Source organism: Salvelinus fontinalis, chromosome 14 (genome assembly GCF_029448725.1).
Source record: "Salvelinus fontinalis isolate EN_2023a chromosome 14, ASM2944872v1, whole genome shotgun sequence".
In the NCBI taxonomy this organism is placed as follows: Eukaryota; Metazoa; Chordata; class Actinopteri; order Salmoniformes; family Salmonidae; genus Salvelinus; species Salvelinus fontinalis.
Window position 1 is genome coordinate 1,379,578 of NC_074678.1, and position 18,053 is coordinate 1,397,630.

General features: G+C 45.0%; 1 protein-coding gene across 1 annotated transcript in view; it reads left to right on the top strand.

The window, feature by feature from the left end:
• crb1 (crumbs cell polarity complex component 1) overlaps positions 1–15,262 on the top strand; it is a 59,990-nt gene extending 44,728 nt beyond the window's left edge. Inside the window, exon 13 of the mRNA XM_055943707.1 lies at positions 11,681–15,262. Within this exon, the coding sequence (XP_055799682.1) occupies positions 11,681–11,899 (219 nt within the window). The 3' untranslated portion in view covers positions 11,900–15,262. The remainder of the gene's footprint in view (positions 1–11,680) is intronic.
• Positions 15,263–18,053: the final 2,791 nt, after the last annotated feature.

Below are 18,053 nucleotides of genomic sequence, written 5' to 3' on the forward strand. Positions count from 1 at the left end.
ATGAATATCCTTTGGGCGATGGCGCTAAACGAACACAGCTCAGGTAGCATTATATTTAAGCAGTAAGGCCCGAGAAGGTGTGGTATATGGCCAATATACCACGGATAAGAGCTGTTCTTTTAATCACGACACAACGCAGAGTGCCTGGATACAGCCCTTAACTGTGGTATATTCACCATATACCACAAACCCCAGAGGTGCCTTATTGCTGTTATAAACTGGTTACCTACGTAATTAGAACTGTGAAAATATGTTTTTTTGTCATACCCATGGTAAACAGTCTGATATTTCACGGCTTTCAGCCTATCAGCATTCAGGGCTCTAACCACCCGGTTGATAATGTCCATTAGACTATACAGAAACTGTGATAAAGGGTATTTTCCAAATGGAACAAATGGAAAATAAGACACTGGTTTTGCAATTGCACAGGCTAGTCAGTGTATAAGCACAATTTCCCGAAATAAATGTTATTTCTTATTGAAAAACTTTTGCACTTTTGGAAAAATATAGTGTTTTCTGAGATTAATCTCACTTACAATATCTGGTCAGCCTCGTGTTCATTTATACTTTGTATTCCTTGAGGATGATGGTACTGTCCTGATACTGTATGAGGTATAGCTAGAGAGATGGCCCTAGGCCCTTGAAGACAATGAATCACACCTAACGTTTATTCATTTTAAACTCTGTCACACATTTCCTGTTGTTGTCTAGACCTAAAAATATGTTTGTCTCTTTGTCTGTCTGTTTGTCTCTATGTCCAGCTCTCTGTCTGTCTGTTTGTCTCTATGTCCAGCTGTCTGTCTGTCTGTCTGTCTGTCTGTCTGTCTGTCTGTCATCCATCACATCTGTCTGTCTCTGCCTGTCTCTCTGTCCGTCTCGCTGTCTGTATGTCTCTATGGCTGTCTGTCTGTCTGTCAGTCTCTATGTCCATCTCTCTGTCTGTTCTTTCATGTCTTCTTTAAACAAGTATGTCTCTATGTCCATCTCTCTGTCTGTTTCAAATAAACATTTCCTGTCTTTTCACCCTCAATCTGTTGTTTGTCCTCCTTTCACTTCCTGTCTTCATTTATCCAACATCAAGCAGTTATGTCACTGGTCAGTACTGGGCAGGTTTACCAGTCATCTAGTGAGCTGTATGGCACTGCTGCGTGACATCCAAACATAGTTACCTAATCTCTCTTAACAGGATACACAGAGAGAAGTGACCTCTTGATAACCTCACACATACTGCACACACAAACCTTTCCTATCCGTGTGTGTATGAATGTGCACGTCAATATGCCTGCAAGTGTGTGTGTATTTGTGTGTGTGTCCATGTCTGTGTGTCCGTGCCCGTGTGCGTGTGTGTGTGTGTGTGTGCGCAAAGAGGCTGAGACCAAAGGAAGAAGAAATGAAAGAGGGAAATAGAGATAAAGTAGAGAGAAATAGTGAATCTTCTCCTCAGTGGCTTTACTGATGTGTCTCTCTTCAGAGAGAATGAGAGAGAGAGAACAGAGAGAGAGAGAGAGAGAGGGTGTTGTAAAGGGTGAAGGTCTGATGAAGAACAGAGAGAGAGAGAGGGTGTTGTAAAGGGTGAAGGTCTGATAAAGAACAGAGAGAGAGAGAGGGTGTTGTAAAGGGTGAAGGTCTGATGAAGAACAGAGAGAGAGAGAGGGTGTTGTAAAGGGTGAAGGTCTGATGAAGAACAGAGAGAGAGAGAGAGGGTGTTGTAAAGGGTGAAGGTCTGATGAAGATGGGAGAAAGAAGAGAGAGACTAGTGTGTTACCGTTTCTTCCCCTTTTATCATATTTTGTCCTGTCACCCTATCCTCTCTGATTAACATCCATTGTTGAATTATGATTGGGAACTTTTAAAAGTGTAAAGTGTAAAGTGTTTGAATTTGACTGTGTTACTAACTGTTCTGTGAAGCGGATCTTTCCGAATCCTATTGCACGAGATCCGGGATCCCACATTTTGTAGGGACCGGGACCCACGGATCCCCGGTCGGATCCCGCTCGGTGGCCATGGGCCTTGGATCTGTGTAGAAAAAAAATAGAAATACCGACCGGATCCAAAATTATATTTGAAGAGTTTAGTTCCTAAACAACAGATGCAAATTTTACACATTTAGATTGTATTCTCTTAAATTACTGTCATGGGTCCCCTTTCATCAAACCAAATGTGTCAATATCATGTTGTGACAAAATGCTATATTCTCTTTATGAAAATAAGCCACTGCACATCAAGCGGTAAAATAGGCTAGTTGTTGTGGAAGAGGAGGAGGACGCAGCGGAAAACAGTGATAGCCTCTAGTCTATAAAGTCTACAGAATATTAGGATGCAGACAAACGTGAACGGCAGGTAGCCTAGTGGTTAGAGTGTTGAGATAGTAACTGAAAGGTTGCTGGATGAAATCCCCGAGCTGACAAGGTAAAAATCTATCATTCTGCCCCTGAGCAAGGCAGTTAACCCACTGTTCCCTGGGTGCCGAAGACGTGGATGTCGATTAAGGCAGCCCCCCGCACCTCTCTGATTCAGAGGGGTTGGGTTAAATGAGGAAGACCCGTTTCAGTTGAAGGCATTCAGTTGTACAACTGACCTTTCCCTGCTATTCACTGCTCTGAGTCTGGCACGTTATTATCATCACATAAAAAAAGAGTTTCTGAAACATTGAATCGCTCTTTGCTGAATGAAAGAGAGTACAGGGAGGAAAAACCAACAGGCACATCTTCATTTATCCACATCATACGGAGGGGAAAATACCTTAGCTATTTCATTGAATTGTTTTATTTATTCAATTTACTTGTTTATTTAGGCTATCTAATGTATTTGTTTAGACTTCGCCTATTTAGTAGGCTGTTTTGCTATTTTATTTTGCTATTTTCTTTGTCTAAAATCCCCACAATTTTATTTTATTTTGGTCAACAGAAACAAAATGAACAGATCTCTGAAAACCTAAAAACATATTCTACATCCATTTATAGTGTTGTCATAGCAGGAATACTAACCGAGACCTACAAATGCCAATTGTTAGAAATGACACGGGAATGCAGATGGGAGACTCATTCTTCCATAGGCTATTCTAAATGGATTTTGAATTTGAAGCTTGCTGGTCAAACAGGCTTAGCCTAACGTCAGTCTAAATCAATGTTGATCAAAACAGTTAAGTAGGCTAGATTGTAATGTTGCTTAGTAAAACAATAAGCCTACAGAATATTATGTTACAGACAAAAGTGAACTACTATTCGCTGCTCTCAGTCTGGCATGTGATTATCATCACATAAAAAGATCCTTCTTCTAAAATATTTTGTCAACAGAAATAAGGAAAACATTTCTGAAAACTTCATAAAGTTCTCCATCTATCTATAGAGATGTCATTATGAAAATACTAAACTGTAGACCACAAATCATTTATTTTAGATGCAACCAAAAATGCATATTAAAGTTCACTGCCAGACAAGTCAAAACAATTTAGCTGGCTTCCACGAGCAATAAAGTTGAATTGTTTTGCTTTCGGATCCATTTGGGTCGTATACAGACCAGACCCAATTTTGATCCGATTTTCTCTCAGCTCGGACAAGTTTTGGGTCGGATCTGGTCCATCTCGTATCCGAATCGGATCGGATATATATATATTTTTTTAATTGCCGGATCCTGTCGAGGTCGGGTAGAAATTTAACGGATCCAATTCGGGTTCGTATTGAAATTCTGGGGTCTGAGGAGTCCTCTATTTCAAAGCCTCCTCACCCACCCAGAGAGACAATGAGGCTCCATTTCTTTTTCCATAAGATCCTAAGATACCAACTCAAAGACCGCTAGTGGTGACACACACACACACACACACACACACACACACACACACACACACACACACACACACACACACACACACACACACACACACACCAAATTCAAGTACAACAACTTCAACACTCTCCTCAGATCTAAAGGTCTAATCACCCCAATAATTACCGTGGAATCTGTGTCAACAGTCATTTCGGGAAAATCCTCTGCAATATCATCGACAGCAGACTCCAACATTTCCTCAGTGAAAACAATGTCAAATAGGCTTCTTACCAAAATACCATAAGACAGACCACATTTTTTATTTTTTATACATTTGCTAAAATATCTAACAACCTGTTTTCTTTTCGTCATCGTGGGTATTGTGATGTCATCGTGGGTGTTGTGATGTCATTATGGGGTATTGTGTGTAGATTGCTGAGTTTTTTTAATTTTATGTAATCAATTTTAGAATAAGGCTGTAATATAACAGAATGTGGGAAAAGTCAAGGGGTCTGAATACTTTCCTAAGGCACTGTACACACCCTGCACACTCTAATTGACAAACGATAATAAGTGTGGTCAATAAATACACAGATTTCTTCCCTGGGGGTCGGGAGGTGAGACAGGGATTCAGCTTGAGCCCCACCCTCTTCAGCATTTATATACATTCATTGGCAAGTGCACTAGAACAGTCTACAAAACCCAACCTCACCCTACAATCCTCTAAATTAAAATGTCTACTTTTTGCTGATGATCTGGTTCTTCTGTCACCAACCAAGTAGGGCCTACAGCAGCACCTAGATCTGTCCCCAACCAAGGAGGGCCTACAGCAGCACCTAGATCTGTCCCCAACCAAGGAGGGCCTACAGCAGCCCCTAGATCTGTCCCCAACCAAGGAGGGTCTACAGCAGCCCCTAGATCTGTCCCCAACCAAGGAGGGTCTACAGCAGCACCTAGATCTGTCCCCAACCAAGGAGGGTCTACAGCAGCCCCTAGATCTGTCCCCAACCAAGGAGGGCCTACAGCAGCCCCTAGATCTGTCCCCAACCAAGGACGGCCTACAGCAGCACCTAGATCTGTCCCCAACCAAGGACGGCCTACAGCAGCACCTAGATCTGTCCCCAACCAAGGAGGGTCTACAGCAGCACCTAGATCTGTCCCCAACCAAGGAGGGTCTACAGCAGCACCTAGATCTGTCCCCAACCAAGGAGGGCCTACAGCAGCACCTAGATCTGTCCCCAACCAAGGAGGGCCTACAGCAGAACCTAGATCTGTCCCCAACCAAGGAGGGCCTACAGCAGCACCTCGATCTGTCCCCAACCAAGGAAGGCCTACAGCAGCACCTAGATCTGTCCCCAACCAAGGAGGGCCTACAGCAGCACCTAGATCTGTCCCCAACCAAGGAGGGCCTACAGCAGCACCTAGATCTTCTGCACAGATTCTGTCCGACTTGGGCCCTGACAGAGAATCTCAGTAATTCAAAACAAACATAAATTCTATCTAGACACCGTTGGCCTAGTGCATCAAAGAATTATACCTACCTCGGCCTAAACATCAGCACCACAGGTAACTTCCTCAAGGCTGAGACAAGACAAGAAGGGCCTTCTATGCCATCAAAAGGAACATAAAATTCGACATACCAATTAGGATCTGGCAAAAAATACTTGAATCAGTTATAGAACCCATTGTTCTCTATGGTTGTGAGGTCTGGGGTCCCTCACCAACCAAGAATTCACAAAATGGGACAAAAACCCAACGGAGACTCTGCATGCAGAATTCACCAAAAATATAATCAGAGTGCAATGCAAACCCCTAAATAATCCATGCAGAGCAGAATTAGGACTAAACCCACGGGTTATCAACATCCAGAAAAGAGAAGTGGTTCTGGGGCTCTGGTCACAAATACAAACAGACCCCACAGAGCCCCAGGACAGCAACACAATTGGACCCAACCAAATCATGAGAAAACTACTTGACACATTGGAAAGAATCAACCACAAAACAAAGCAAATTGTAATGCTACCTGTCCCTTAACAGAGAGTACACAGAGACAGAATACCTGACCACTGTGAGTGACCCAAACTTAAGGAAAGCTTTGAATAAGGAAAGACTCAGTGAGCATAGCCTTGCTATTGAGAGAGGCCGCCGCAGGCAGACCTGGCTCTCAAGAGAAGACAAGCTATGTGCACACTGCCCACAAAATGAGGTGGAAACTGAGCTGCACTTCTTGTCTTCCTGCCAAATATATGACCATATTAGAGACACATATTTCCCTAAGATTACACAAACCTGCAAAGAATTTGAACACAAATTACATTTTGACAAAGCTCCGTAACTGTTAAGCGAAATATCGAAGTGTGCAATACCAGCAGCAAAATGTGTGACTTGCTGCCAAAAGAAAAGGTAAATCAGTGGGTGAGAAATACCAATGTAATATAACCTATATTTATTTGTCATTCGTACATTTGACTATTTGCACATTGTCACAACGCATAGCTTATGTAACATTTTAAATGTCATACTACATTTTTTTAACCACAAATAATATAACATTTTAAACATTGTTATTCTTTTGAAACTTTTTGTGTAATGTTTACTGTTAATGTTAATATGGGGTTTTCTTTGTTTTGTTTAATTCGATTTGTTTGTTTTTGTTGTTTTGTTAATTGTTTATTTTATGTGCTTTGGCAATGTAAACATGTTTCCCATGTCAATAAAGCCCCATTGAATTGGAGAGAGAGAGATGCTTGACCAGCTAAAAGCAGTCTGTGTTTCCGTCTGAAGTGCAACTCCGCATTGACCTGGTGGTGTTCCAGCAGGTTGGGACTGTTTCATAGACCTGGTGGTGTTCCAGCAGGTTGGGACTGTTTCATAGACCTGGTGGTGTTCCAGCAGGTTGGGACTGTTTCATAGACCTGGTGGTGTTCCAGCAGGTTGGGACTGTTTCATAGACCTGGTGGTGTTCCAGCAGGTTTGGACTGTTTCATAGACCTGGTGGTGTTCCAGCAGGTTGGGACTGTTTCATAGACCTGGTGGTGTTCCAGCAGGTTGGGACTGTTTCATAGACCTGGTGGTGTTCCAGCAGGTTTGGACTGTTTCATAGACCTGGTGGTGTTCCAGCAGGTTGGGACTGTTTCATAGACCTGGTGGTGTTCCAGCAGGTTGGGACTGTTTCATAGACCTGGTGGTGTTCCAGCAGGTTGGGACTGTTTCATAGACCTGGTGGTGTTCCAGCAGGTTGGGACTGTTTCATAGACCTGGTGGTGTTCCAGCAGGTTGGGACTGTTTCATAGACCTGGTGGTGTTCCAGCAGGTTGGGACTGTTTCATAGACCTGGTGGTGTTCCAGCAGGTTGGGACTGTTTCATAGACCTGGTGGTGTTCCAGCAGGTTGGGACTGTTTCATAGACCTGGTGGTGTTCCAGCAGGTTTGGACTGTTTCATAGACCTGGTGGTGTTCCAGCAGGTTGGGACTGTTTCATAGACCTGGTGGTGTTCCAGCAGGTTGGGACTGTTTCATAGACCTGGTGGTGTTCCAGCAGGTTTGGACTGTTTCATAGACCTGGTGGTGTTCCAGCAGGTTGGGACTGTTTCATAGACCTGGTGGTGTTCCAGCAGGTTGGGACTGTTTCATAGACCTGGTGGTGTTCCAGCAGGTTTGGACTGTTTCATAGATCTGGTGGTGTTCCAGCAGGTTGGGACTGTTTCATAGATCTGGTGGTGTTCCAGCAGGTTGGGACTGTTTCATAGACCTGGTGGTGTTCCAGCAGGTTGGGACTGTTTCATAGACTTGGTGGTGTTCCAGCAGGTTGGGACTGTTTCATAGACCTGGTGGTGTTCCAGCAGGTTGGGACTGTTTCATAGACCTGGTGGTGTTCCAGCAGGTTGGGACTGTTTCATAGATCTGGTGGTGTTCCAGCAGGTTGGGACTGTTTCATAGACCTGGTGGTGTTCCAGCAGGTTGGGACTGTTTCATAGATCTGGTGGTGTTCCAGCAGGTTGGGACTGTTTCATAGATCTGGTGGTGTTCCAGCAGGTTGGGACTGTTTCATAGACCTGGTGGTGTTCCAGCAGGTTGGGACTGTTTCATAGACCTGGTGGTGTTCCAGCAGGTTGGGACTGTTTCATAGACCTGGTGGTGTTCCAGCAGGTTGGGACTGTTTCATAGACCTGGTGGTGTTCCAGCAGGTTGGGACTGTTTCATAGACCTGGTGGTGTTCCAACAGGTTGGGACTGTTTCATAGACCTGGTGGTGTTCCAGCAGGTTGGGACTGTTTCATAGACCGGGTGGTGTTCCAGCAGGTTGGGACTGTTTCATAGACCTGGTGGTGTTCCAGCAGGTTGGGACTGTTTCATAGACCGGGTGGTGTTCCAGCAGGTTGGGACTGTTTCATAGATCTGGTGGTGTTCCAGCAGGTTGGGACTGTTTCATAGACCTGGTGGTGTTCCAGCAGGTTGGGACTGTTTCATAGACCTGGTGGTGTTCCAGCAGGTTGGGACTGTTTCATAGATCTGGTGGTGTTCCAGCAGGTTGGGACTGTTTCATAGACCTGGTGGTGTTCCAGCAGGTTGGGACTGTTTCATAGACCTGGTGGTGTTCCAGCAGGTTGGGACTGTTTCATAGACCTGGTGGTGTTCCAGCAGGTTGGGACTGTTTCATAGACCTGGTGGTGTTCCAGCAGGTTGGGACTGTTTCATAGACCTGGTGGTGTTCCAGCAGGTTTGGACTGTTTCATAGACCTGGTGGTGTTCCAGCAGGTTGGGACTGTTTCATAGATCTGGTGGTGTTCCAGCAGGTTGGGACTGTTTCATAGATCTGGTGGTGTTCCAGCAGGTTGGGACTGTTTCAGAGAAATGCACATTGGGCAGCTTATCTCGCAGATACTATCGTTCATCGAGATACACACACACACACACACACACACACACACACACACACACACACACACACACACACACACACACACACACACACACACACACACACACACACATACATACACATACACAACAGGATACATCTCCCTCTCAGACACCTAGGTTCTGAGATGAACACTGTATAGCTGTAGTAGGGACCGACAGTGTGTGTGGCCTTGCTCTGCTATAGAAACTGAGTGTAGACTGGTTAGAGAATCCTCTGGTTAGAGAGTCCTCTGTCTGGCTGTGACTGATGAAGAGCCGTGGTTGCTGTGGAGTTCTCTGGGTACTCTGACAGTCAACCTTTCTCTTCTGACAGACAAACAACCAAGAACCGTTTAAACAAGCATTCGTGTAGCTGTATTTCAGGGTTTCCTAGTGCTATGACTCTTTTAGGGAGTGTTTTTCTGTGACATCACAAGGTCATGTTGCTCCCTCTTTTTCCTATGTGAAGTGACAGTTGACTTAGTTTAACGGGTCAAATCTCCCAGCAGCACCTCAGCTTGGCTCCAATATGACACATGTAGGTGCATTCTGACAGCAGTGGCTTAATAAGATGGAACACACAGTTCTTCACTTAGTCAAAATCATCAGATATACAACATCCTATGTGCTGTGAATCACTGTGTCAAAAACAGTGATGATTTTACTTCCTTAAATCGGTCATTGTTTGTTTGAGCAGGCCTGGCAACAGTTGTCTGTGATGTGTGTTTGAGCAGCCCTGGCAACAGTTGTCTGTGATGTGTGTTTGAGCAGCCCTGGCAACAGTTATCTGTGATGTGTGTTTGAGCAGCCCTGGCAACAGTTATCTGTGATGTGTGTTTGAGCAGCCCTGGCAACAGTTGTCTGTGATGTGTGTTTGAGCAGCCCTGGCAACAGTTGTCTGTGATGTGTGTTTGAGCAGCCCTGGCAACAGTTGTCTGTGATGTGTGTGTGGATTGTGTTGGCACGGTGTACGTGTTTCTCGGTGTCTGAGCTGAGTTGACGCGACCCTGCGTGTGTGTGATTCTCCTCAGACGGAGCGTGTCGTGGAGAATCATCTCAGAAATATAACACTCTTACAAGAACTTGTGAATTCAATAAAGACTTTAATACAAAGTAGCAAAGCCGAGCCCCTCCATGGAAAGAGACTAAATTCTCATATTACAGAGTCCTGCCTTTATAGGATTCTGTCTTTGCATAACATATAGAGTCCCCTCCCTCCTATATGAAAATAGCTTCCCTTGACTTTTCTCAATGATTATCTTTTCATCTCAGAGCTTGCTTGTTCACGCCCACTAACGCTCATATCTGCTTTTGGTTAGGTTATAACGATGACAGAACTCTTTTCACGTCCTAAAATAATCTATGCATTGCATGCTTATGTTTTACGTGTTAGTCATCAGTTATCTTGCTTCCATCTTTCTTCCTGTATCCTGCTGACCATAGTACGTCCAGCTGTCATAAATGTACGTGTGGTCTTGGTTAATGTACTCTTTCAGAAATAGAGTATAGCCTGGGTGTCATATGGCCTGGCTGTCATCTTCTCTTAATGTGCATGTCCTTGCTACTTCAGCCTGGCAACTAGACCTATCTATATTTAATGCTGAGTTCTCCTTAATGGTTTTCTTCAACACGTGCTCCAAGTGGCTCGCACAGGGCAGCGGTGTGTTGGCATGACGATAATCCTGTTACCAGTGCTGCTGGTGTTAGCCGTGAGCGGCGGCAGATAGAGGGGGGGGGGGGTTCACACCTCAGAGACTCCTGTCTCCTGTGCAGCCTGGTGCTGTCCAGCCTCGTCCAATCCCTGATCCTCGTCTGATCCCATCTCTACTGCCTTCTGGCTAGGGGACAGATCTACCATGACGCTCGCACAGCGCTTGGAACCGGAGCACCTTGTGTAACATATCCAGAAGAGAGACTGTGTGTGAAATGGAGAGATTATAGACAGAGTTTGTGTTTTTCTTCCCTCTGGTCTGACCAGTTTGTTAATGATGCTGCCAATGTACTTTAGCACCTATTTATTGATGTTTATGTGTTTCCTGCTTCCCAGTTTGTAGTGTACTTGTACTAACCCCCGTCTCCCCTCCTCTTCCTCCTACCTCTACCCCTGTCCTCCTCCTCCTCTTCCTCCCACCTCTACCCCCGTCTCCCCCTCCCACCCCCCACCCCCCTCTACCCCTGTCCTCCTCCTCCTCTTCCTCCCACCTCTACCCCCGTCTCCCCCTCCCACCTCCTCCCACCTCTACCCCTGTCCTCCTCCTCTTCCTCCCACCTCTACCCTCCACCTCCTCTTCCTCCCACCTCTACCCATGTCCTCCTCTTCCTCTCACCATGTCCTCCTCCTCCTCTTCCTCCCACCTCTACCCCTGTCCTCCTCCTCCTCTTCCTCCCACCTCTACCCCTGTCCTCCACCTCCTCTTCCTCCCACCTCTACCCATATCCTCCTCTTCCTCTCACCATGTCCTCCTCCTCCTCTTCCTTCCACCTCTACCCCTGTCCTCCTCTTCCTCCCACCTCTACCCCTGTCCTCCTCCTCCTCTTCCTCCCACCTCTACCCCTGTCCTCCTCCTCCTCTTCCTCCCACCTCTGCCCCTGTCCTCCTCCTCCTCTTCCTCCCACCTCTACCCATGTCCTCCTCTTCCTCCTACCATGTCCTCCACCTCCTCTTCCTCCCACCTCTACCCCTGTCCTCCACCTCCTCTTCCTCCCACCTCTACCCATGTCCTCCTCTTCCTCCCACCATGTCCTCCTCCTCCTCTTCCTCCCACCTCTACCCCTGTCCTCCACCTCCTCTTCCTCCCACCTCTACCCCTGTCCACCTCCTCTTCCTCCCACCTCTACCCCTGTCCTCCACCTCCCACCTCTACCCTGTCTAACCCCTCCTCCTCTTCCTGCTACCTCCACCCCTGTTCTCATACTCTTCCTACCACCTCCACCCCTGTCCTCCCCCCCGCCTCTTCCTCCCACCTCTACCCCTTCTGCCCTCCTCCTCTTCCTCACCCCTTCTCCCCCTCCAGTTGACCTCTGAAGGGCTGACCGCTGACCTGTTGCTGTCGGTCAGTCTGGTGTCAGTGGTGCTGCTACTGGCCCTGGTCAGTATCTCTGTGGGCCTGGTGGTGGCTCTGAACCGTAGGGCCACCCACGGTACCTACAGCCCCAGCCGACAGGAGAAGGAGGGATCCCGCGTAGAGATGTGGAACATAGCCCAGCCGCCGCCCGTGGAGAGACTCATATAAAGCATGGCCCAGTTCCAAACCCACCACTCAGCACTGTCCCAACACTGTTCCATGGAGACATATTGAGACACACTCACTGGCCTGGGCCCAGTTCCAAACCAACCACTCACCACTGACCCAACACTGTTCCATGGAGACATATTGAGACACACTCACTGGCCTGGGCCCAGTTCCAAACCCACCACTCACCACTGACCCAACACTGTTCCATGGAGACATATTGAGACACACTCACTGGCCTGGGCCCAGTTCCAAACCAACCACTCACCACTGTCCCAACACTGTTCCATGGAGAGATATTGAGACACACTCACTGGCCTGGGCCCAGTTCCAAACCCACCACTCACCACTGACCCAACACTGTTCCATGGAGAGATATTGAGACACACTCACTGGCCTGGGCCCAGTTCCAAACCCACCACTCACCCACCACTGTTCCATGGAGAGATATTGAGACACACTATACTGACCTGGGCCCAGTTCCAAACCCACCACTCACCACTGACCCAACACTGTTCCATGGAGAGATATTGAGACACACTATACTGACCTGGGCCCAGTTCTAAAACCACCACGCAGCACTCATCACTGTCCCAAAACAAGCTGAATCTCAAACCGAACACTTGGCCCTTGATCGAGTGATCCAGCCACACTGACTGTCCTGGGCCCAGTTCCAAACCCACTACTCGACATGATGGAGAGACTCATAGAGGAGACTTTATACCAATATCATCGCTGAGGTAATATAATACTATATGCCATTTAGCAGACACTTTTATCCACGTTTTACGTATGTGCGGTCCCGGGAACCGAACCCACTATCCTGGTGTTGCAAGCACCATGCTCTACCAGCTGAGAGGTCCTTCCTGACCTGATCTTTAAGCCTGGTCTCATAGACTAGATGTAACATAGTAAAGGTAAATCCAGAATACTGAAATGAGTATGTTGTGTTATGTTTTGTATGGTTACATAAGACATAAGGCAAAAATGAAAGTACGGTGTTTGGTCTGGGTGGATGTATAACGCCAATGTCTAGCAACCCAAATGTTGCGTGTTTGAATCATGACGGGCAGATTTAGAATTTTAGCCACTACTTACTACTTTTTAGCCACTTTGCAACTACTTAGCATGTTAGCTAACCCTTACCCTAAACCATTAACCCAACTCCTAACCTTAACCCCTATTACAACTAACCTCGCTAACGTTAGCATTGGCCGCTTAGCTAACGTTAGCCACAACTAATTGGAATTCGTAACAAATCATACGTTTTCAAAATCGTAACATATTGTACGAAATGTATGATGCACATCCATAAATCAATACATACCATACGAAACGTAACATAAGCGTACTAATTGGAGTATTCGGGATTTACATTTACTATGTTACGTTTATCCCTGAGTCCAGGTTGGATCTTATCGAGGAACACTCCACTTGGGATTTCTACTGTTTCTTCTGAACAGCTTGCAACCCGTCATTTTGCCTCAGCCGCAAATACAAATACTGCACCTTTCATTTGGTCTTCAAAAAACCTTGAATGTTGTAGTGAAATGGAAGCTCCAGAGGACCGCTCTGCACTAGATGAGGATATGAATAGATAGACAAGGCTTCCAGTCTAGCCACTAGATATAGAAGTATTCTGCTTTACTTAAACATTTAAGAACACAGGGGTCCGAAAATAACCCAATTGTCATACTTGAGTAAAAGTAAAAGTAGCTTAATAGAAAATGCCTCAATTGAAAGTCACCCAGTAAAATACTACTTGAGTAAAAGTCTAAAAGTGTTTTGTTTAAATATACATAAGTATCAAAAGTAAATGTAATTGCTAAAATGTACTTAAGTATCAAAAGTGTAAATCATTTCAAATTCCTTATAATAATCACACCAGACGGCACCATTCTTGTTTATTTAACTTATGGATAGCCAGGGGCACACTCCAACACTCAGAGATCATTTACAAAGGACGCATGTTTACAATTGGCTCATTCATCCCCCTCCTCTCCCCTGTAACTATTCCCCAGGTCGTTGCTGCAAATGAGAACGTGTTCTCAGTCAACTTACCTGGTAAAATAACAGTAAAAAAAGAAAAGAAAAAAAAGAAATGTGTTTAGTGAGTCTGCCAGATCAGAGGCAGTAGGGATGACCAGGGATGTTCTCTTGATAAGTGTGCGAATTAGACCATTTTCCTGTCCTGCTAAGCTATCTAGCTAAGTACTTTTAGGTTTCAGGGAGTAAAAAGTACATCATCTTCCTTAGGAATGTAGTGAAGTACAAGTATAAGTTGTAAAAAATAAAGTACAGATACTCCCCCAAAAACTATTTAAGTAGTACTTTAAAGTATTTTTAAAGTATTTTTACACCACTGAGAACACACAAAAGCAATCAAAGGCCGGGATTCAATCGAAACTCGCTTTGTCCGCTATGCACCTTTTTAAAGACAATGTTGGCCCGTTTGCGGAAACAGCATTCTTGGTAAATGCTGCATTTGTCGGCTCAATCGGAAATGACCTTTAAATGGCGCAGAGCCGACAAAAAGCGCAATTGGATTGAATCCTGGACAAAGTTTCAAAAGATGATGTTTGTATATATTGTTACATTACTTTTTTGTATCTATACAGCTTTCCATTATTTTCCATTGATTGTGTATATACTGTATGAAGACAGATCCTGTTGTGTATATGTACTTTGATGATTTGTGTGGTAATTTATTCTTCTGTCCGTTGGGAACCTGGTGACTATCTGAAGACGTCTGTATGTAAAGCTCAGGAGGGGAGCGATTAGCATTTTGTATATTTCCTCTGCTATGGAAAAGACTTTGGAGAGTCAGACAGCCGGTGAACCATTTGTTAGTCACGTGTCTCAAGCGAGGCGAAGCCTGCATCCTCAGTGTTTTTACCCCACAGCCTCAACAGTACCTCTACGTTACCAGAACATCATCTCCTATTCAGTAACATGTGAAAATGTAGAGTTTGGTTTTTCAGGTCCTCAACATTTACTGATTTTTTGTTGAAAACCAATTCATGATCAATTTGTACTTCTGCAGTCAACTGTATTGTATATCATATGACGCGTGTTCATATTGCTGTATGTCCAAAGGTCTGTCTTACAGCAAAGCAAACATCCCATTGTCATTTTTGTGGCCTGTAGATTTCTCCCAATGTAGCCTAGAGTCTAATGAGTGTATGAGGGAGGCTGGACTACGGTTGGTTTTGAATGTGACTGCATGCCAACCGGTTGGGTATCTCCTATATGGCAATAAAGATCCCATCAGATCTTTATGTAACTCACTCTCTTATAATCAGTTATAATAATGACACTCATTTCACTGGTAGGTTTCAAATCAATAAATCTTTATCCATGAAATGTGTTTCATTGAGCTATTTATTTAGGCATTACTGAGAATACAGTACCATATCTAGCCACTGGATGACAGTGTGTCTCCATGTTGAAACTATCCATTTGCATCCTGTGAGATGTTTTGGGCAACTGTTTAGGCACCACTGAAGAGAACTGAGGCAGATGCCTATTCACTGCACCACTGCTGCTGGTCAGGCTTACCACCTGATGAACGGCTAACTCAGGCCAGATATAGGCATGCCTACAGTCAGTGGGATGCTGCCTCATAGTCACCGTTGGTCAAATAGCTACTCTGTCTTCTTGTGTACGTGTGTCCGTCTTAGCTGCTGTGGTTTGGGCTCTCTGGCAGTGTGTGTGTGTGGTGTTTGTGTTTGACTGATAGACTCCTAATGAGGACAGCCCAGAGGTCTGAACCTTGCCCTGCAGCTGGGGACACACTCCCTGTGTGTTGTCCTATCAACACACATAATGCATGTCATGGCTTTGTCTAGCAGGATGAATACAACCTCACACAATACCTCACAGGACCACACCACACAGTACCACACCACACAATACCTCACAGTACCACACCCCACAATACCTCACAGTACCACACCACATAATACCTCACAGTACCACACCACACAATACCTCACAGTACCACACCACACCTCACAGTACCACACCACACAATACCTCACAGTACCACACCACACAATACCTCACAGGACCACACCACACCACACAATACCTCACAGTACCACACAATACCTCACAGTACCACACCACACAATACAACACCGTACCACACCACACCTCATAGTACCACACCACACCACACGATACCACCACACAATACCTCACAATACCACACCTCACAATACAGTACCACACCTCACAATAAAGTACCACACCTCCCAAAACAGTACCACACCTCCCAATAAAGTACCACACCTCACAATACCACACCTCCCAATACAGTACCACACCTCACAATACAATACCACACCTCACAATACAATACCACACCTAAAAATACAGTACCACACCTAAAAATACAGTAACACACCTCACAATACCACACCTCACAATCAGTACCACACCTCACCATACAGTAGCACACCTTACAATACACTACCACACCATACAATACCACACCTCACAATATAATACCACACCTCACAATACAATACCACACCTCACAATACCACACCTCACAATACAATACCACACAATACAATACCACACCTCACAATACCACACCTCACAATACAATACCACACCTCACAATGCAATACAATACCACACAATACCACACCCCACAATACAATACCACACCTCACAATGCAACACCACACCTCACAATACAGTACCACACCACACAATGCAATACCACACCTCACAATACAGTACCACACCACACCTCACAATACAATACCACACCACACAATACCACACCTCACAATACCACACCTCAAAATACAGTACCACACCTCACAATACAATCCCACACCACACCTCACAGTACAATACCACACCTCACAATACAATACCACACCACACAATACCACACCTCACAATACAATACCACACCTCAAAATACAGTACCACACCTCACAATACAGTACCACACCTCACAATACAGTACCACACCTCACAATACAGTACCACACCTCACAATATAATACCACACCTCACAATACAATACAATACCACAACCCACAATACAATACCACACCTCACAATGCAGTACCACACCTCACAATGCAATACCACACCTCACAATACAGTACCACACCACACCTCAGAATACAATACCACACCTCACAATACCACACCTCACAATACAGTACCACACCTCACAATACAATACCACACCACACCTCACAATACAATACCATACCACACCTCACAATACAATACCACATCACACAATACAATACCACAACTCACAATACTACACCTCACAATACAGTACCACACCTCACAATACAATACCACACCACACCTCACAATACAATACCACACCTCACAATACAATACCACGCCTCACAATACCACACCTCACAATAACACACCTCACAATAACACACCTCACAATAAAATACAATACCACATCACACAATACAACACCACACCTCACAATACAGTACCACACCTCACAATACAGTACCACACCTCACAATACAATACCACACCTCACAATACAATACCACACCTCACAATACAATACCACACCTCACAATACAATACCACACCTCACAATACAATACCACACCTCACAATACAATACCACACCTCACAATACAATACCACACCTCACAATACAATACCACACCTCACAATACAATACCACACCTCACAATACAATACCACACCTCACAATACAATACCACACCTCACAATACAATACCACACCTCACAATACAATACCACACCTCACAATACAATACCACACCTCACAATACAATACCACACCTCACAATACCACACCACATCTCACAATACAATACCACACCTCAAAATACAGTACCACATCTCACAATACAGTACCACACCTCACAATACAATACCACACCTCACAATACAATACCACACCTCACAATACAATACCACACCTCACAATACAATACCACACCTCACAATACAATACCACACCTCACAATACAATACCACACCTCACAATACAATACCACACCTCACAATACCACACCACATCTCACAATACAATACCACACCTCACAATACAGTACCACACCACACCTCACAATACAATACCACACCACACAATACCACACCTCACAATACCACACCT